At 40.2% G+C, this 22,764-nt stretch overlaps 1 protein-coding gene across 2 annotated transcripts; it reads right to left on the reverse strand.

Annotated features, from left to right (window-relative positions):
• Positions 1-17,225: 17,225 nt before the first annotated feature.
• On the reverse strand, positions 17,226-22,549 carry LOC106579703 (patched domain-containing protein 3). 2 transcript variants are annotated; one of them, XM_082966012.1, is made up of 5 exons: positions 21,747-22,549; positions 21,025-21,096; positions 20,387-20,514; positions 19,799-19,944; positions 17,226-19,059 (listed from the first exon to the last, which is right to left on the reverse strand). In XM_082966012.1, exons 1-5 carry the CDS (start codon positions 22,434-22,436, stop codon positions 17,459-17,461), a joined length of 2,637 nt encoding a protein of 878 aa, XP_082822138.1. In that variant the 5' UTR covers positions 22,437-22,549; the 3' UTR covers positions 17,226-17,458. The 2 variants fall into 2 exon arrangements, with proteins under 2 accessions (XP_082822138.1, XP_045558749.2); XM_045702793.2 differs by lacking the exon at positions 21,025-21,096 and having other exon boundaries at positions 21,747-22,548.
• Between the last annotated feature and the right edge of the window lie 215 nt (positions 22,550-22,764).

Genomic DNA, 22,764 nt, shown 5'->3' on the forward strand with positions numbered 1-22,764 from the left:
AGATGTAGAAGCACAATGGCTAGGGAAAACTCCCTAGATAGGCAGGAACCTAGGAAGAAACCTAGCTAGGAACCAGGCTCTGAGGGGTGCCCAGTCCTCTTCTTGCTGTGCCGGGTGGAGATTATAAGAGTACATAGCCATTAAGGCTAGACCATTCTTCAAGATGTTCAGTCGTTCAAAGATGACCAACAGGGTCAAATAATAATCACAGTGGTTATAGAGAAGGGTGCAACAGGTCAGCACCTCAGGAGTAAATGTCAGTTGGCTTTTCATAGCCGAGCATTCAGAGATCGAGACAGCAGGTGAGAGCGAGAGAGAGAGACAGCAGGTGAGAGAGAGAATACAAGGTAGCATGTCTGGTGAACAGGTCAGGGTTCCATATCCGCAGGCAGAACAGCAGAAACTCGATCAGCAGCATGACCAGGTGGGCTGGAGACGGGGACAGCCAGGAGTCGTCAGACCAGGTACAGTAGTCCTGAGTCATGGTCCTAGGGCTCTGGTTTTCCGGGAGGGGAGAATTAGAGGAGCATACCTAAGATCGGACAGGGCACCAGATAAGACAGGAGAACTAAACTAGATAGGACAGACTGATCCTAGCCCCCTGGTACATAGACTATTGCAGAATAGATACTGGAGACTGAGACAGGGGGGACCGGGGGACACTGTGGCCCCGTGAGATGATACCCCCGGACAGGGCCAACCAGGTAGGATATAACCCCACCCACTTTGGCAAAGTACAGCCCCACACCATTACAGTGATATCAACAGACCACCAACTTACTACCCTGAGACAAGGCTGAGTAGAGCCCACAAAGATCTCCTCCACCGCACGAGCACGAGACGCAAAACCTGACAGGAAGATCACATCTGTGACTCAACCCACTCAAGTCGAGTATAGCGAAAAAAGCCCGGCATGACATGATGCAACCATCCTAGGCCTAGGGACAGCATGGGAGAGCGCGAGCAAGCCAGAGACTCAGCCCCCGTAATAGGGTCAGAGGCAGAGAATCTCAGGGGAGAGTCGGCGAGGCAAAGATGGCAAGGGTGGTTCGTCACTCCAGTGCCTTGCCGTTCACCTTCACACTCCTGGGCCAGATTACACTCAATCATAGGACATATGACCTACTGAAGAGATGAGTCTTCAGTAAAGACTTAAATGTAAAGTCTGCGTCTCTCACATGGATAGGCAGACCATTCCATAAAAATTGAGCTCTACAGGAGAAAGCCCTGCCTACAGCTCTTTGCTTAGAACTTCTAGGGACAATAAGGAGGCCTGCGTCTTGTGACCGTAGCGCACGTGTAGGTATGTACGGCAGGACCATATCAGAGAGATAGGTAGGAGCAAGTCTATGTAATGCTTTGTAGGTTAGCAGTAAAACCTTGAAATCAACCATAGCCTTAACAGGAGTAATATGATTAAATTGTGTGGTTCTAGTCAAGATTCTAGCAGGCGTATTTAGCACTAGCTGAAGTTTATTTAGTGCTGGAGAGATTGCAGTAGTCTAATCTTGAAGTGACAGAAGCATGGATTAGCTTTTCTGCATAATTTTGTGATAAGAAGATGGAAAAAAGCAGCTCTTGAAATATTCTTGAAACGTTCGTCAAAAGAGAGATCAGGGTCCAGAGTAATGTTGAGGTCCTTCACAATTTTATTTGAGATGACTCTACAACCATTGGGATTCATTGTCAGATCTCTTTGTTTCTTGGGACCTAGAACTAGCATCTCTGTTTTGTCTGACTTTAAAAGTAAAACATTTGCCGCCATCCACTTCCTTATGTCTGAAACACAGGCATATTGAAATGTACAGCTGTGTGTCGTCTGCATAGCAGTGACAGTTGACTTTGTGTTTCTGAATGGCATCACCAAGAAGAAGCAAATATAGTGAAAACAATAGTGGTCCTAGAACAGACTCTTGAGGAACACCGAAACTTACCATTGATTTGTCAAAAGACAAACCATCCACAGAGACAAACTGATATCTTTCCAACAGATAAGCTCTAAATCAGGCAAGAACTTGTCTGCATAGACCAATTAGGGTTTCCAATCCCTCCAAAACAATGTGGCGATCGATGGTGTCGAAAGTGGCACTACGGTCTAGGAGCACGAGGACGGATGCAGAGCCTTATTCTGACGCCATTAAAGGCAATTTACCACTTTCACGAGTGCAGTCTCAGTACTATAATGGGGTTTAAAACCCGACTGGAGCGTTTCATATACATTATTTGTCTTCAGGAAGTCAGTGAGTTGTTGAGAAACAGCTTTTTTTTGAAAGAGAGGAATGGGAGATTCAATATATGCAGATAGTTTCTTTTGTTTTCCGGGTCAAGGAGAGGCTTTTTCAGGAGAGGCTTTATTAGGGAGCCATTTATTATGTTCAACGTAGAAGGGCCAAGCACAGAAATAAGCTTTTTCAGTAGTTTAGTTGGAATAGGGTCCAGTAGACAGGTGGAAGGTTTTCGAGGCCATTACTATTTTCGTGAATGTCTCGAGAGATAAAGAATTTAAAAAAACTTGAGCATGAAAATCTTGGTGTGGCAAACTAAACAAAAAAAATGTAAGATGCATGCCAGCGCAGCCTCATCTGGCAGCGAAAAAGATCATTTCAGCCTCATTTACTGCCTTTTTAAAATCCATAGCTGATATGGATCTTGCTTAAATAAATATGGTTTCTACTGACTCCTTGTAGATTTGTGTAGCTCGATAAAAAAACGCATTCTTCTTCAATAATAATAAATGTTGACTTGAGTTGTGACTTTTGAACCGTACACAAAAATTCTTACATTTAAGTTCAGTAGATTCATAATGTTTGTTCTTATATCATTAAATATAAACAAGTGCAAGCAAATGAGCTGCGAAGAGGCAGGCAGGATCCACTTTTACAGTAAATAGGCCTATACTGATGCACAGACAGTGCATTGTGCAAACAAAACAACCCTCGCAATATCACCTGGAATTACATGGGTCTATTACTGAACTGTCACTGGCAAACATGGTTATAGACCCAACAACATTATATAGTATCGCTCCTCATGGTTACAGACCCAACAACATTATATAGTATCCCTCCTCATGGTTACAGACCCAACAACATTATATAGTATCCCCTCTTCATGGTTCCAGACCCAACAACATTATATAGTATCCCATCCTCATGGTTACAGACCCAACAACATTATATAGTATCCCCTCTTCATGGTTACAGACCCAACAACATTATATAGTATCCCATCCTCATGGTTACAGACCCAACAACATTATATAGTATCCCCTCCTCATGGTTACAGACCCAACAACATTATATAGTATCCCCTCTTCATGGTTCCAGACAAAACAACATTATATAGTATCCCCTCCTCATGGTTACAGACCCAACAACATTATATAGTATCCCCTCTTCATGGTTACAGACCCAACAACATTATATAGTATCCCTCCTCATGGTTACAGACCCAACAACATTATATAGTATCCCTCCTCATGGTTACAGACCCAACAACATTATATAGTATCCCCTCTTCATGGTTACAGAACCAACAACATTATATAGTATCCCCTCTTCATGGTTCCAGATCCAACAACATTATATAGTATCCCTCCTCATGGTTACAGACCCAACAACATTATATAGTATCCCTTCTTCATAGTTCCAGACCCAACAACATTATGTAGTATCCCTCCTAATGGTTACAGACCCAACAACATTATATAGTATCCCCTCTTCATGGTTACAGACCCAACAACATTATAAAGTATCCCTCCTCATGGTTACAGACCCAACAACATTATATAGTATCCCATCCTCATGGTTACAGACCCAACAACATTATATAGTATCCCCTCTTCATGGTTACAGACCCAACAACATTATATAGTATCCCCTCTTCATGGTTACAGACCCAACAACATTATATAGTATCCCTCCTCATGGTTACAGACCCAACAACATTATATAGTATCCCCTCTTCATGGTTACAGACCCAACAACATTATATAGTATCCCTCCTCATGGTTACAGACCCAACAACATTATATAGTATCCCCTCCTCAAGGTTACAGACCCAACAACATTATATAGTATCCCATCCTCATGGTTACAGACCCAACAACATTATATAGTATCACCTCTTCATGGTTACAGACCCAACAACATTATATAGTATCCCTCCTCATGGTTACAGAACCAACAACATTATATAGTATCCCTCCTCATGGTTACAGACCCAACAACATTATATAGTATCCCCTCTTCATGGTTACAGACCCAACAACATTATATAGTATCCCTCCTCATGGTTACAGACCCAACAACATTATATAGTATCCCTCCTCATGGTTAGAGACCCAACAACATTATATAGTATCCCCTCTTCATGGTTACAGACCCAACAACATTATATAGTATCCCCTCTTCATGGTTCCAGACCCAACAACATTATATAGTATCCCTCCTCATGGTTACAGACCCAACAACATTATATAGTATCCCTCCTCATGGTTACAGACCCAACAACATTATATAGTATCCCTCCTCATGGTTACAGACCCAACAACATTATATAGTATCCCTCCTCATGGTTACAGACCCAACAACATTATATAGTATCCCCTCCTCATGGTTACAGACCCAACAACATTATATAGTATCCCTCTTCATGGTTACAGACCCAACAACATTATATAGTATCCCTCCTCATGGTTACAGACCCAACAACATTATATAGTATCCCCTCTTCATGGTTACAGACCCAACAACATTATATAGTATCCCTCCTCATGGTTCCAGACCCAACAACATTATATAGTATCCCATCCTCATGGTTACAGACCCAACAACATTATATAGTATCCCATCCTCATGGTTACAGACCCAACAACATTATATAGTATCCCTCCTCATGGTTACAGACCCAACAACATTATATAGTATCCCCTCCTCATGGTTACAGACCCAACAACATTATATAGTATCCCTCTTCATGGTTACAGACCCAACAACATTATATAGTATCCATCCTCATGGTTCCAGACCCAACAACATTATATAGTATCCCTCCTCATGGTTACAGACCCAACAACATTATATAGTATCCCTCCTCATGGTTCCAGACCCAACAACATTATATAGTATCCCATCCTCATGGTTACAGACCCAACAACATTATATAGTATCCCCTCCTCATGGTTACAGTCCCAACAACATTATATAGTATCCCCTCTTCATGGTTACAGACCCAACAACATTATATAGTATCCCATCCTCATGGTTACAGACCCAACAACATTATATAGTATCCCCTCCTCATGGTTACAGACCCAACAACATTATATAGTATCCCCTCTTCATGGTTCCAGACAAAACAACATTATATAGTATCCCCTCCTCATGGTTACAGACCCAACAACATTATATAGTATCCCCTCTTCATGGTTACAGACCCAACAACATTATATAGTATCCCTCCTCATGGTTACAGACCCAACAACATTATATAGTATCCCTCCTCATGGTTACAGACCCAACAACATTATATAGTATCCCCTCTTCATGGTTACAGAACCAACAACATTATATAGTATCCCCTCTTCATGGTTCCAGATCCAACAACATTATATAGTATCCCTCCTCATGGTTACAGACCCAACAACATTATATAGTATCCCTTCTTCATAGTTCCAGACCCAACAACATTATGTAGTATCCCTCCTAATGGTTACAGACCCAACAACATTATATAGTATCCCCTCTTCATGGTTACAGACCCAACAACATTATATAGTATCCCTCCTCATGGTTACAGACCCAACAACATTATATAGTATCCCATCCTCATGGTTACAGACCCAACAACATTATATAGTATCCCCTCTTCATGGTTACAGACCCAACAACATTATATAGTATCCCCTCTTCATGGTTACAGACCCAACAACATTATATAGTATCCCTCCTCATGGTTACAGACCCAACAACATTATATAGTATCCCCTCTTCATGGTTACAGACCCAACAACATTATATAGTATCCCTCCTCATGGTTACAGACCCAACAACATTATATAGTATCCCCTCCTCAAGGTTACAGACCCAACAACATTATATAGTATCCCATCCTCATGGTTACAGACCCAACAACATTATATAGTATCACCTCTTCATGGTTACAGACCCAACAACATTATATAGTATCCCTCCTCATGGTTACAGAACCAACAACATTATATAGTATCCCTCCTCATGGTTACAGACCCAACAACATTATATAGTATCCCCTCTTCATGGTTACAGACCCAACAACATTATATAGTATCCCTCCTCATGGTTACAGACCCAACAACATTATATAGTATCCCTCCTCATGGTTAGAGACCCAACAACATTATATAGTATCCCCTCTTCATGGTTACAGACCCAACAACATTATATAGTATCCCCTCTTCATGGTTCCAGACCCAACAACATTATATAGTATCCCTCCTCATGGTTACAGACCCAACAACATTATATAGTATCCCTCCTCATGGTTACAGACCCAACAACATTATATAGTATCCCTCCTCATGGTTACAGACCCAACAACATTATATAGTATCCCTCCTCATGGTTACAGACCCAACAACATTATATAGTATCCCTTCCTCATGGTTACAGACCCAACAACATTATATAGTATCCCTCTTCATGGTTACAGACCCAACAACATTATATAGTATCCCTCCTCATGGTTACAGACCCAACAACATTATATAGTATCCCCTCTTCATGGTTACAGACCCAACAACATTATATAGTATCCCTCCTCATGGTTCCAGACCCAACAACATTATATAGTATCCCATCCTCATGGTTACAGACCCAACAACATTATATAGTATCCCATCCTCATGGTTACAGACCCAACAACATTATATAGTATCCCTCCTCATGGTTACAGACCCAACAACATTATATAGTATCCCCTCCTCATGGTTACAGACCCAACAACATTATATAGTATCCCTCTTCATGGTTACAGACCCAACAACATTATATAGTATCCATCCTCATGGTTCCAGACCCAACAACATTATATAGTATCCCTCCTCATGGTTACAGACCCAACAACATTATATAGTATCCCTCCTCATGGTTCCAGACCCAACAACATTATATAGTATCCCATCCTCATGGTTACAGACCCAACAACATTATATAGTATCCCCTCCTCATGGTTACAGTCCCAACAACATTATATAGTATCCCCTCTTCATGGTTACAGACCCAACAACATTATATAGTATCCCATCCTCATGGTTACAGACCCAACAACATTATATAGTATCCCCTCCTCATGGTTACAGACCCAACAACATTATATAGTATCCCTCCTCATGGTTACAGACCCAACAACATTATATAGTATCCCTCCTCATGGTTACAGACCCAACAACATTATATAGTATCCCTCTTCATGGTTACAGACCCAACAACATTATATACTATCCCTCCTCATGGTTACAGACCCAACAACATTATATAGTATCCCCTTTTCATGGTTACAGACCCAACAACATTATATAGTATCCCATCCTCATGGTTACAGACCCAACAACATTATATAGTATCCCCTCTTCATGGTTACAGACCCAACAACATTATATAGTATCCCATCCTCATGGTTACAGACCCAACAACATTATATAGTATCCCCTCTTCATGGTTACAGACCCAACAACATTATATAGTATCCCCTCTTCATGGTTACAGACCCAACAACATTATATAGTATCCCTCCTCATGGTTACAGACCCAACAACATTATATAGTATCCCTCCTCATGGTTACAGACCCAACAACATTATATAGTATCCCCTCTTTATGGTTACAGACCCAACAACATTATATAGTATCCCCTCTTCATGGTTACAGACCCAACAACATTATATAGTATCCCTCCTCATGGTTACAGACCCAACAACATTATATAGTATCCCTCCTCATGGTTACAGACCCAACAACATTATATAGTATCCCCTCTTTATGGTTACAGACCCAACAACATTATATAGTATCCCCTCTTCATGGTTACAGACCCAACAACATTATATAGTATCCCTCCTCATGGTTACAGACCCAACAACATTATATAGTATCCCTCTTCATGGTTACAGACCCAACAACCTTATATAGTATCCCTCCTCATAGTTACAGAACCAACAACATTATATAGTATCACCTCTTCATGGTTCCAGACCCAACAACATTATATAGTATCCACTCCTGATGGTTACAGAACCAACAACATTATATAGTATCACCTCTTCATGGTTACAGACCCAACAACATTATATAGTATCCCCTCCTCATGGTTACAGACCCAACAACATTATATAGTATCCCTCCTCATGGTTACAGACCCAACAACATTATATAGTATCCCTCCTCATGGTTACAGACCCAACAACATTATATAGTATCCCTCTTCATGGTTACAGACCCAACAACATTATATAGTATCCCCTCTTCATGGTTACAGACCCCAAAACATTATATAGTATCCCTTCCTCAAGGTTACAGACCCAACAACATTATATAGTATCCCTCTTCATGGTTACAGACCCAACAACATTATATAGTATCCCTCCTCATGGTTCCAGACCCAACAACATTATATAGTATCCCTCCTCATGGTTACAGACCCAACAACATTATATAGTATCCCATCCTCATGGTTACAGACCCAACAACATTATATAGTATCCCTCCTCATGGTTACAGACCCAACAACATTATATAGTATCCCCTCTTCATGGTTACACACCCAACAACAGTATATAGTATCCCCTCATCATGGTTCCAGACCCAACAACATTATATAGTATCCCATCCTCATGGTTACAGACCCAACAACATTATATAGTATCCCTCCTCATGGTTACAGACCCAACAACATTATATAGTATCCCTCCTCATGGTTACAGACCCAACAACATTATATAGTATCCCCTCCTCATGGTTACAGACCCAACAACATTATATAGTATCCCCTCTTCATGGTTACAGACCCAACAACCTTATATAGTATCCCCTCTTCATGGTTACAGACCCAACAACATTATATAGTATCCCTCCTCATGGTTACAGACCCAACAACATTATATAGTATCCCTCCTCATGGTTCCAGACCCAACAACATTATATAGTATCCCCTCTTCTTGGTTACAGACCCAACAACATTATATAGTATCCCTCCTCATGGTTACAGACCCAACAACATTATATAGTATCCCTCCTCATGGTTACAGACCCAACAACATTATATAGTATCCCTCCTCATGGTTACAGACCCAACAACATTATATAGTATCCCTCCTCATGGTTCCAGACCCAACAACATTATATAGTATCCCTCCTCATTGTTACAGACCCAACAACATTATATAGTATCCCCTCCTCATGGTTACAGACCCAACAACATTATATAGTATCCCTCGTCATGGTTACAGATCCAACAACATTATATAGTATCCCTCTTTATGGTTACAGACCCAACAACATTATATAGTATCCCCTCTTCATGGTTACAGACCCAACAACATTATATAGTAACCCCTCCTCATGGTTACAGACCCAACAACATTATATAGTATCCCTCCTCATGGTTACAGACCCAACAACATTATATAGTATCCCCTCTTCATGGTTACAGAACCAACAACATTATATAGTATCCCCTCTTCATGGTTCCAGATCCAACAACATTATATAGTATCCCTCCTCATGGTTACAGACCCAACAACATTATATAGTATCCCCTCTTCATGGTTACAGACCCAACAACATTATATAGTATCCCCTCTTCATGGTTACAGACCCAACAACATTATATAGTATCCCATCCTCATGGTTACAGACCCAACAACATTATATAGTATCCCCTCTTCATGGTTACAGACCCAACAACATTATATAGTATCCCTCCTCATGGTTACAGACCCAACAACATTATATAGTATCCCTCCTCATGGTTACAGACCCAACAACATTATATAGTATCCCTCTTCATGGTTACAGACCCAACAACATTATATAGTATCCCTCCTCATGGTTACAGACCCAACAACATTATATAGTATCCCTCCTCATGGTTACAGACCCAACAACATTATATAGTATCCCTCCTCATGGTTACAGACCCAACAACATTATATAGTATCCCCCTCCTCATGGTTACAGACCCAACAACATTATATAGTATCCCTCCTCATGGTTACAGACCCAACAACATTATATAGTATCCCATCCTCATGGTTACAGACCCAACAACATTATATAGTATCCCTCCTAATGGTTCCAGACCCAACAACATTATATAGTATCCCTCCTCATGGTTACAGACCCAACAACATTATATAGTATCCCTCCTCATGGTTACAGACCCAACAACATTATATAGTATCCCCTCCTCATGGTTACAGACCCAACAACATTATATAGTATCCCCTCCTCATGGTTACAGACCCAACAACATTATATAGTATCCCCTCTTCATGGTTACAGACCCAACAACATTATATAGTATCCCCTCTTCATGCTTACAGACCCAACAACATTATATAGTATCACTCCTCATGGTTCCAGACCCAACAACATTATATAGTATCCCTCCTCATTGTTACAGACCCAACAACATTATATAGTATCCCCTCCTCATGGTTACAGACCCAACAACATTATATAGTATCCCTCGTCATGGTTACAGATCCAACAACATTATATAGTATCCCTCTTTATGGTTACAGACCCAACAACATTATATAGTATCCCCTCTTCATGGTTACAGACCCAACAACATTATATAGTAACCCCTCCTCATGGTTACAGACCCAACAACATTATATAGTATCCCTCCTCATGGTTACAGACCCAACAACATTATATAGTATCCCTCCTCATGGTTACAGACCCAACAACATTATATAGTATCCCATCCTGATGGTTACAGAACCAACAACATTATATAGTATCACCTCTTCATGGTTACAGACCCAACAACATTATATAGTATCCCTCCTCATGGTTCCAGACCCAACAACATTATATAGTATCCCTCCTCATGGTTACAGACCCAACAACATTATATAGTATCCCATCCTCATGGTTACAGACCCAACAACATTATATAGTATCCCCTCCTCATGGTTACAGACCCAACAACATTATATAGTATCCCTCCTCATGGTTACAGACCCAACAACATTATATAGTATCCCTCCTCATGGTTACAGACCCAACAACATTATATAGTATCCCTCGTCATGGTTACAGATCCAACAACATTATATAGTATCCCTCCTCATGGTTACAGACCCAACAACATTATATAGTATCCCATCCTCATGGTTACAGACCCAACAACATTATATAGTATCCCTCTTCATGGTTACAGAACCAACAACATTATATAGTATCCCCTCTTCATGGTTCCAGACCCAACAACATTATATAGTATCCCTCCTCATGGTTACAGACCCAACAACATTATATAGTATCCCCTCTTCATGGTTACAGACCCAACAACATTATATAGTATCCCTCCTCATGGTTACAGACCCAACAACATTATATTGTATCCCTCTTTATGGTTACAGACCCAACAACATTATATAGTATCCCCTCTTCATGGTTACAGACCCAACAACATTATATAGTAACCCCTCCTCATGGTTACAGACCCAACAACATTATATAGTATCCCCTCCTCATGGTTACAGACCCAACAACATTATATAGTATCCCCTCATCCTGGTTACAGACCCAACAACATTATATAGTATCCCCTCCTCATGGTTACAGACCCAACAACATTATATAGTATCCCCTCTTCATGGTTACAGACCCAACAACATTATAGTATCCCCTCCTTGTGGAGAAAAGCATATAAGCTAATTATAATTAAGCAAAACAAAGAAATGCATAATTCCAACATTGCTTAATGATGAATAAGTTACTAATGAGACCTACAGCATTTAAGCAATATAACAAACTATGCCACGAGGGAACGATGAGCGCATAATAGGCAAGCCATAATTTACATTAAGATTAATGAGTGATGATATGCCTATTTGTTTGGCTCTTTTGAAATGGACAGTGACAGAATTTTGAGCATGGGCCGTTCTTACAGTATTCTCCCTGTACACCAAGTCAGAAATGTAGTATAAATAACAGGGACATATAAGCAGACAATGAAAGCTTTTACAATATTCGATGATGACATTTCTCTACAACTGGCTATCGGCTACATCTGCACCATGAAGTCAGAACAGTAGTCTAAGTTCTGAGAGATACCAAATTCTTAGGGTGAGACACATGAACTACTAACAGCTTACTACACAACATACAGTTAGTATTACTGTCTTGACAGAACACTGAGCCAATCACGGCACAACTAGAAAAGATTACCAATGCCTACGCTCTGTATTTTCCACTGGTTGCCCCTCCACCACAGAAAGCACTGAGCTAGGCTGAAACTGAAAGCTGCCTTACTCAAGAACGAGACCATGTTTGTATGCGGCTTTATTAATGCATTTTTACATTGTTTGCAAACTGATATTCCACGGGGATGATTTCTGTGAGTGCTGGTGTGCCATCCTGAACAAACGCTCTATTGATTTAATTACATTAATTGTTGACCAGTTGAAAAAGGATTTTATTGAAACGGATAACACAATTGATGAGAAATGCATAGCTCTGCAAGGAGCTGTTAATGATGATGGCATATTCAATGAACTGATAAAAACTAACCAAGCGCTCCAGGACAAGTTGTCAACAGAAATAAAGGAACTTAAAATCAAGATATTCAACCAAGACAAAAAAGACAAGGCCAAGGACAAAGTCTACTTCTGGAGAAACCCTGACAAAAGAGGTCCTGCTCCTCCTCTCATCACAGACGCAGGAGGGAGGCCGTTTACTTCTATCCACCTCGTCTGACCAATGCTCTACAACCAGCCCCTCTTCCGCTTCTAGTGCCAGTTTTATTGTATTTATTTAACCAGCTGGCCAGTTGAGAACAAGTTGTCATTTACAGCTGCGACTTGGCCAAGATAAAGCAAAGCAGTGCGACAGAAACAACAACACAGAGTTACACATGGAATAAACAAATGTACAGTCAATAACACAATAGAAAAGTCTATATACTGTCACGTCCTGACCAGCAGAGGGAGTAGTGGTGTAGTATTTTGTTCAGGACGTGGCAGAAGAAGTCTGTATGTGTTGTCTCGTATGTCTGTTTCTGTGTTAGTCTTGTGACTCCTGATCAGGAACAGCTGGGGATCGTTGTTCCTGATTGGGAGTCATATATTTAGGAGTATGTTTGTCACTTGGGTTTGTGGGTGGTTGTGCTAACACTGCTAGTCTTTTTGTTTGTAGTAAGCATGTTAGCCTGTCGGGAGTGCTGTGTTTATTGTTTTCCTGTGTATACTTTGCTTTAATTTATTATTCTTTACATTAAAAGATGAGTATCCACATTCCGCCTGCAGTTTGGTCCATTCAACACGGCTTCAACATTTATGACATATACAGTGTTTGCAAATGAGGTAGGATAAGGGAGGTAAGGCAATAAATAGGCCATAGTGGCGAAATAATTACAATTTAGCAATTAAACACTGGAGTGATAAATGTGTTTGTTAATTTTATGTCAGTTTACTCTCAGTTTTCAATTACTTTAATCACCTTGATGGTGACTCATCTTTGACTTAACATGGCATGTTATTTCCAGGACCAGATCAGCAAGGGAGGATGTTTTGTGGTGATGTGTCTATTATAATTTCAACCCCAAACCTATTTCTGAGAAACACACACTTCCTACTTCCTGCCCACAGAGAGAGGGAGTTTCCATGACACTCTGCTGTGCGTCATGCGCTCATGGCCTATTCACAGTAGAACATGGACCTGTACTGAGTGTAAAAACTTTTAGACAAGTGTTGGTCTGATGGTGCCCTATGATGTCATCAGCCTCCCCCTTTGCTTGAGGAACAAAAGGAGCAATAGAGAACATAAGAGGAATGGAATCTACAAAATAACCCATTATAAATCATTGATGAATTATTGTATTTCAAACCCTAAATCATCGAACAAAATGTCCACATACAGTAAACATAAGATACAATTCTCGGCGTACACTTCAGTGACAAACTGAAATGGTCCATCCACACAGTGTGGTGAAGAAGGCACAACAGCGCCAAGACAATTGGCCTAAAACCCTCACAAACTTTTACAGATGCACAATTGAGAGCATCCTGTCGGGCTGTATCACCGCCTGGTACGGTAACCGTACCGCCCACAACCGCAGGGCTCTCCAGACGGTGGTGTGGTCTGCACAACGCATCACCAGGAGCAAACTACCCGCCCTCCAGGACACCTACACCACCCGATGTCACAGGAAGGCCAAAAAGATCATCAAGGACAATAACCACCCAATCCACTGCCTGTTCACCCTGCTACCATCCAGAAGGCGAGGTCAGTACAGGTGCATGAAAGCTGGGACCGAGAGACTGAAAAACAGCTTCTATCTCAAGGCCATCAGACTGTTAAACAGCCATCATTAACACAGAGAGGCTGCTGCCTACATACAGACTTAAAATCATTGGTCACCTTAATAAACGGATCACTAGTCACTTTAATAATGACACTTTAATAATATCTTGCATTACTCATCTCATATGTATATACTGTATTTTATACCATCTTGCCTATGCCGCTCTGTCATCGCTCAACCATATATTTATATGTACATATTCCATACCTTTAGATTTGTGTGTATTAGGCAGTTGTTGAGGAATTGTTAGATTACTTGTTAGATATTACTGCACTGTCGGAACTAGAAGCACAATATTTCGCTCCACTCACATGAACATCTGCTAACCGTGTGTATGTGACCAATAAAATTTGATTTGATCTGACAAAGGTAGGTCATATTCTCATTGTTTCTGTCATTTATTTTGTGTCATGTAGAAGTAATATAAGTAATATAAAATCAAATGTTAGTTTGTTCATTTTGTAAAATGTAATTTTTATTTACGAAATAGAAATACACTTGTTGAAATTAGGGGTTCAACAAGGGTTCTTCTTAGATCCTCAAAGTTCTCTGAAGAACCTTAGGGTTCTTCCCACTGAAAATGGCCCCCAAAAGGTTCTTCCAAGAACCCCATAGGAGGTGGGGTTCATCGAGGGACCTCCTTAGTTGCTGGGGGTTCTTACTGCCCAACTGAAACATTTGAATTTGAAAGGACAGCAGGTGCAGGAACTTAACTGAAAAAATGTAAATATCTTCTCAGTTTAAGGTAAGGTTTGTCCCTTGAATGATCTAAATTAATATTGTTTTATGATGATACCATCTATCTTTTCATATTTGTGCAAATCTTTCTAAAACAAAAAATGGACTCAATTCAATGGCTATCAATCAACAAAGAGGTAAGAATATGTAGGCTATGAGAATATGTTGAAGGCTAGCTGTATTGGGTGCAGATGACTGAACGGATCACTTTTGTGTCTGTAGGTATGCAGACGAGGAGGCATACAAAGGAATGTCAGTTGGTATTGGTATGTTATGCAGATCACATTTACCATCCTCCTCCCTTACCTCTTCAATGAATATCCCATAGGCCTCTACATTATGGACAAAGTATGTGTATGAAAACCATTATCAAAACAGGTTTTTTTCATTCACATTCACCACAGAAACCAAGGTATGAATACTGTCGTGTGCATATTTTGTTAATCATCTGTATAATTACAATTTTGGGATTCACAGACTTCACCCTCCCTACACCTCTGATGAAACCTGTTCGATCCCCATGGATATGGAGAACATCAATACATTAACATCAGAGGGTATACATCAATACATTAACACCAGAGGGTACACATCAATACATTAACACCAGAGGGTATACATCAATACATTAACACCAGAGGGTATACATCAATACATTAACACCAGAGGGTATACATCAATACATTAACACCAGAGGGTATACATCAATACATTAACACCAGAGGGTATACATCAACACCAGAGGGTATACATCAATACATCAACACCAGAGGGTATACATCAATACATTAACACCAGAGGGTATACATCAACACCAGAGGGTATACATCAATACATTAACACCAGAGGGTATATATCAACACCAGAGGGTATACATCAATACATTAACACCAGAGGGTATACATCAACACCAGAGGGTATACATCAATACATTAACACCAGAGGGTATACATCAACACCAGAGGATATACCCAATGGACTTGAGGCTCTGCTGAGAGTTTACCTCATATTTTGATTTGTTTTATTCTGCTTTGCCACTAAAATCATAATAAACACTGAGAACGAAAATATTGTGTTCTTGTTATTGTTATGCATATTATTAATAATAATAATGGGGGGGGGGGTGGTAGTTCAAAAATGAACCCCAAAATGTTCTTCGAGGATCCATTAACAGGGGTTCTTTGAGGATCCATTAAAACGGGTTCTTTGAGGATCCATTAAAAGGGGTTCTTTGAGGATCCATTAACAGGGGTTCTTTGAGGATCCATTAACAGGGGTTCTTTGAGGATCCATTAAAAGGGGTTCTTTGAGGATCCATTAACAGGGGTTCTTTGAGGATCCATTAACAGGGGTTCTTTGAGGATCCATTAACAGGGGTTCTTTGAGGATCCATTAAAAGGGGTTCTTTGAGGATCCATTAACAGGGGTTCTTTGAGGATCCATTAACAGGGGTTCTTTGAGGATCCATTAACAGGGGTTCTTTGAGGATCCATTAACAGGGGTTCTTTGAAGAACTTACAGGGGTTCCCCCACAGTTTCAATTTAAAGAACCCTTAAAGGATACTCCAGGAACTTTTTATTTTAAATAATGTTTACCAGTCTCCTTATTATATACATACACACTTCTCTGGTTTCCTTATAATAGTTCAGTTATTTAGTTACTAAGGTACAGTACGCAGAAGTAGGCAGCAGGAAGCAAACACATTACTCCCATGCCATGATACACTGTGGTGGTGATGAACACTGACACACATGTTCATTTAAAATGTGTATGAAGAGTGTGAATCTCTAGAACTAGGAGAACAGGTGACATAAGTTTAGTATAGAAACTCTGCATTGTTGCTAACCATAATAATCACTATAAATGTGATTATAATGACTATCTGCTCTATGAATAAATATATAAAATCAGATCATTTGAAATAATTTTATTCATTTTTTTAAATCAAAACTCAAAAAAGGCACTGTATAGTATTTACATTCCAAACGATTTCTAAAATCGAATAAATAAAAGCAAAATATTCCTCAGAAATACATACTTGGAAAAGAAATAGACGTATGCCTGTCGTTTTAATGAACTGACTTGATAAGTTACTTCTAATGTTGGGACAATGTCATGACCAGACTGAACATATACTGCTCTTAGTCACCCAGTTTGAGTAACCAACATGTGACCTATTTGAGACAAGGTGATAGACCTACATTCCACAACTTTTTTATCACCAACTTTGTCTCCGCAGATTCCAAAGAAGGTCAAAAACACAGGGATGAAAACGATGCCATGAAATACCCCAAACGAAATGACCAAGAACATGATCTTAAAGAAGGTTCTGAAGATGTAGCTCTCAGCTGCAGACAGCACCACCACTCCTAAGATAGTAGACACAGCTCCCTGTATGATAGGATACCCCAAGTGATAGACAGCATCTATAGCCTTCTCATTAGCAGTTCTCTTATTGCTAGAGACAAAGGCATAGGAAATGTGAGCAGAAAAGTCCACTGAGAAACCAATGCAGATGACAAGGTTGATCATAGATACAGAGTCTAGATTGACATCCCAAAATGTCATGAAACCAGCAACACCCACTATGACAGAGGCAATGGCAAAGGTCACCCACAGAGAACATATCGGGTTGGGAATCAACATGAGGGAGATCACCAGCATGGCAAGAGTGGCAACTACAATGTTTTGGATGGTATTACTAACAATGACTGCATACTGGTCAAAGTATATGAAAGCAGGGTGGTAAACAACCAACTTTACTGGACAATCCTTAGCTGTCTCTCGAAGCTCATTCAACATGTTCTTTTCATCAACAGCTGTACTGACATTGACTGTCTGAATGAACATACGTGAAGCATATATTGTGTTGTCTGTAAAATCCACATCTTGAATGAAATCAGACCTCTCAAGAAATGCAGACAAATTACTTTTGAATGTATTTTCCACACTTAGATTCAAATTGGTCATCTTTCCAAATATAAGATACGCATTGAGCCAAGATATGGTCCTGTTTTGAGAAACCATTGATAGATCTTCAAACTTTTGAAGGCAGGAGTCGAGACTATTCCGAGCACTTTCATCCCAATATTTAAACGTACTATCGGTCACAACAACCATAACATTTGGGCCATACTTTGAAAAGAATTCATCCTCATTGTCATAATAGCTACCCACGTATGAGCTATCAGCTGCTAGGTTTTTAAGGTCTATGCCCTCTTTGATTTGGGAGCAACCATAGATGCTTAAGCCCAAATATACAGCATAGAGCAGGATCACAAACCCCTTGGTCCAATTATTTGTTAGAAATGGACCATAGTACGTCTTAAAGAAGTTGTTAATTGGCATTGGTTCCTCTTTTCCCGTTTCATGATCATAAGCTCCCCCTACAGAACAGATATTGTACTTTTCAGAATTCTCCTCTGGTTCTGGAACCTTCACGCAGGTCAGCCAATGTCTGTTGCTCTTTTCACGTCTTCCATTCAGTGCTAGAAATGCACCAAAGAAGGTGATGTTGTACAAGTAGCAGAACATGACAGCTGTGCCAGTATACATACAAAAGGACTGTACAGAACCAAAGGGAGTTAACAGACCAATATAGAAAGCCAAGGCATCAGTTAGTGTTGTGATGGTGATAGAAACAGCTGCCTCTTTGTATGTAGCTGCCATACGATCCTCTACGTCGCCATGAACTTGAGTCTGCTGCCAGCAAGAAATCATGATGAACATGTCGTCAACACCAATTCCTGTGGAGAAAAAGGCAACGTTTTACAAAATGTCAGATCTTGTTTCTACCCGTGTTCATTCCTGTGATCACATACCGGAGTGCCAAGTCTAGGACAAAAAGGCTTCTCAACAGTTTTTACCCCCAAGCCATAAGACTCCTGAACAGGTAATAAAATGGCTACCCGGACTATTTGCATCGTGTGCCCCCCCCCCCCAACTGCTCTTTTAAGCCTCTCTACTGTCTATAGCCTCTCTACTGTATGTAACCTCTCTACTGTATATAGCCTCTCTACTGTATATAGCCTCTACTGTATATAGCCTCTCTACTGTATATATCCTCTCTACTGTCTATAGCCTCTCTACTGTATGTAACCTCTCTACTGTATATAGCCTCTCTACTGTATATAGCCTCTCTACTGTCTATAGCCTCTCTACTGTATGTAACCTCTCTACTGTATATAGCCTCTCTACTGTATATAGCCTCTCTACTGTCTATAGCCTCTCTACTGTATGTAACCTCTCTACTGTATATAGCCTCTCTACTGTATATAGCCTCTCTACTGTATATAGCCTCACTACTGTTATTTTTCACTGTCTTTTTTACTGTTGTTTTTATTTCTTTACTTACCTACTGTTCACCTAATACCTTTTTTGCATTGTTGGTTAGAGCCTGTAAGTAAGCATCTGTTGTATTCGGCGCACGTGACAAATACATTTTGATTTGGTTTATTGCATCATAATGAGAGTTTGTAAGCTTACCCAGAATCAGGAATGGAGCTGTAGCCACAGTCATAGAAAAGGGCATCCCACAGTACAGCAACAACCCAAAACTGGACAACACTGCCATACCAGCTGAGAGGACACCAAAGGTCGCCACCCACACCTTGTTCCTAACACAGTCCAACCTAGAAAAACACAACATTAGTCCCAGTGTGGGTAAAGGCTGATAAGTAGTGCTCTCTGATTTGCCTTAAAAAGAGTAATGTAGTCACAATGTGGAGACAAATACAAGATCACAACACACTCGTAGGTAAATCCCTGATATGACTAGGTAATATATCTATGTGTCCTTGAGCAAGACACTTAACCCTAATTGCTCCTGTAAATGGCTCTAGTCTGCTAAATGACTAAAATGTAAATGCTGAGAATGAGTTTATCATAAAATGTTTGTTATAGTCCTTTCTGATATGTCTTTTAAAAAGTATTGTGGGTCACAATGTGGATTTGATTTGAATTTAGCCCCAAATCTAGCTTTTTGTTTTTTTTACAGTCAACACTGTCATTAAGATTTTCTATCAAGCTGTCCTATATTCATTGTCCTATATTTATTGAAATCATAACAGATACCTTATACAAGAGGTGATTGAAAAAGTGATGGCCAGGGCATAGGTCAATGAGAAGAGAGGAATGATTGAGTCAGAGCTCTTCTCAAACTCTTCATCCCTTGATATTGATGTAAAATAAGATACGGTCATCTGCAAAGACAAATAAGAATATAGATACAAGAACATATCCAGGTAACATTAGTAAAACAACTCAAGATGTTTGAATAATCCAATTATCATGACATTACATGGTTTTCTAAATGGAGCTTAAATGTGCAGTTTGATCAATTAGGCTGTAGGCCTACACATTTAATTTGTTTCACCTTTATTTAACCAGGTAGGCTAGTTGAGAACAAGTTCTCATTTACAACTGCGACCTGGCCAAGATAAAGCAAAGCAATTCGACACATACAACAACACAGAGTTAGACATGGAATAAACAAAACATACAGTCAATAATACAGTAGAACAAAAGAAAACAAAAAGTCTATATACAGTGAGTGGAAATGAGGTGAGATAAGGGAGGTAAGGCAATAAATAGGCCATGGTGGCGAAGTAATTACAATATAGCAATTAAACACTGGAATGGTAGATGTGCAGAAGATGAATGTGCAAGTAGAGATACTGGGGTGCAAAGGAGCAAGATAAATAAATAAATACAGTATGGGGATGAGGTAGATAGATGGGCTGTTTACAGGTGCAGTGATCTGTGAGCTGCTCTGACAGCTGGTGCTTAAAGCTAGTGAGGGCTGCTCCAGTTCCAACTGTTCTGCCTGCAGCTATGGAACCCTGACCTGTTCACCGGACGTGCTACCTGTCCCAGACCTGTTGTCCCAGACCTGCTGGAACCCTGACCTGTTCACCGGACGTGCTACCTGTCCCAGACCTGCTGTTTTCAACTCTCTAGAGACAGCAGGAGCGGTAGAGATACTCTCAAAGATCGGCTATGAAAAAGCCAATTGACACTTACTCTTGTGTTACTGACTTGTTGCACCCTCGACAACTACTATGATTATTATTATTTGACCATGCTGGTCATTTATGAACATTTGAACATCTAGGCCATGTGCTGTTATAATCTCCACCCGGCACAGCCAGAAGAGGACTGGCCACCCCTCATAGCCTGGTTCCTCTCTACGTTTCTTCCTAGGTTTTGGCCTTTCTAGGGAGTTTTTCCTAGCCACCGTGCTTCTACACCTGCATTGCTTGCTGTTTGGGGTTTTAGGCTGGGTTTCTGTACAGCACTTTGTGACATCAGCTGATGTAAGAAGGGCTATATAAATACATTTGATTTGATTTGATATGAGATATGAGACACCCATCATAAACAAGTTGATAAAAAAAACATGTTATATGTTTCCTCTCTAAAACGATGTACTCACGCCTTCTTCTTTTTGCATCATCGACGCAGTCTCTATAAACTTCTGCAGCCACATCGTATTTACAGTCTGGTTGTCTTCATTTAAGAAGTAAAAAAGTCGAATTGCCTTTGCGCTTTCAATTTCAGTTGATCCAGTTTTCAGTTTCACACCACCAATTTCAGATGCGATGAAAATGTTGTCATGGTATGGGTAATCAATAGTTGTCGTGGTAACATTGGGAGTTTTTACAATATCAAAGATTGAATTTGACACGCACACGTCACCTTTCTTAACACAAAGGCTTGAGAAATTAAATGTTCCTACTTCAATGGCTTTCACTTCCCTGTCCATAGCAACAATTTTTGTGAAAGCAGGATTTGTGAGGATATTTGCTGTAGGCGTAACAATTATGAGAGATGCAAAGGTCCCTTCAGTATAGAGCCGCAAACGAGAGAAGTCGCTATCATTCTGTGGAAAGTATTCTTTAACTACTTGTCGTTCGTCTTTCGCTGGTCCATCCAGAGGTGTAAACATCTCTTCAATGCCGTTTGCTTTTCTGTCCGCAAGGAAGTAAAATCCTCCGCCAAGACCCGCAGAAATGAACATGGGAAGAATAAAAAACCACCAGTGGTGTCTACCAACAAAACGCCCAAGTATTTCAAATCCCCTAGCCATAGGCTTCTCAACGCAGTCTGTGTTGCACCCAGCCATTTTCTATTCTCAATGTGTGGTATTAGAAAATAACTCGTCTTGAATTCTAACTGCGTCTCTGTTCACGGACTGTCTGGTATCATCCTCTATCAGTGAGTCTGTCGAGACGTTTGGTTTCACTTTCCCATTCCTCATAACGGGACTTGATTCGCAACCAATGGGTGTGTCCGAGCGGTAATCCTAACGAAGATGACTGAAAACGAAAGTCAAATAAAAATAAATGTATTTGTCACATGCGCCGAATACAACAGTGAAATGCTTATTTACAAGCCCTTAAAACCAACAATTCAGTTTTAAGAAAATATATATTTTTTAAAGTAAGAGATAA

This window comes from Salmo salar, chromosome 19, assembly GCF_965601325.2.
Source record: "Salmo salar chromosome 19, fSalSal1, whole genome shotgun sequence".
In the NCBI taxonomy this organism is placed as follows: domain Eukaryota; kingdom Metazoa; phylum Chordata; class Actinopteri; order Salmoniformes; family Salmonidae; genus Salmo; species Salmo salar.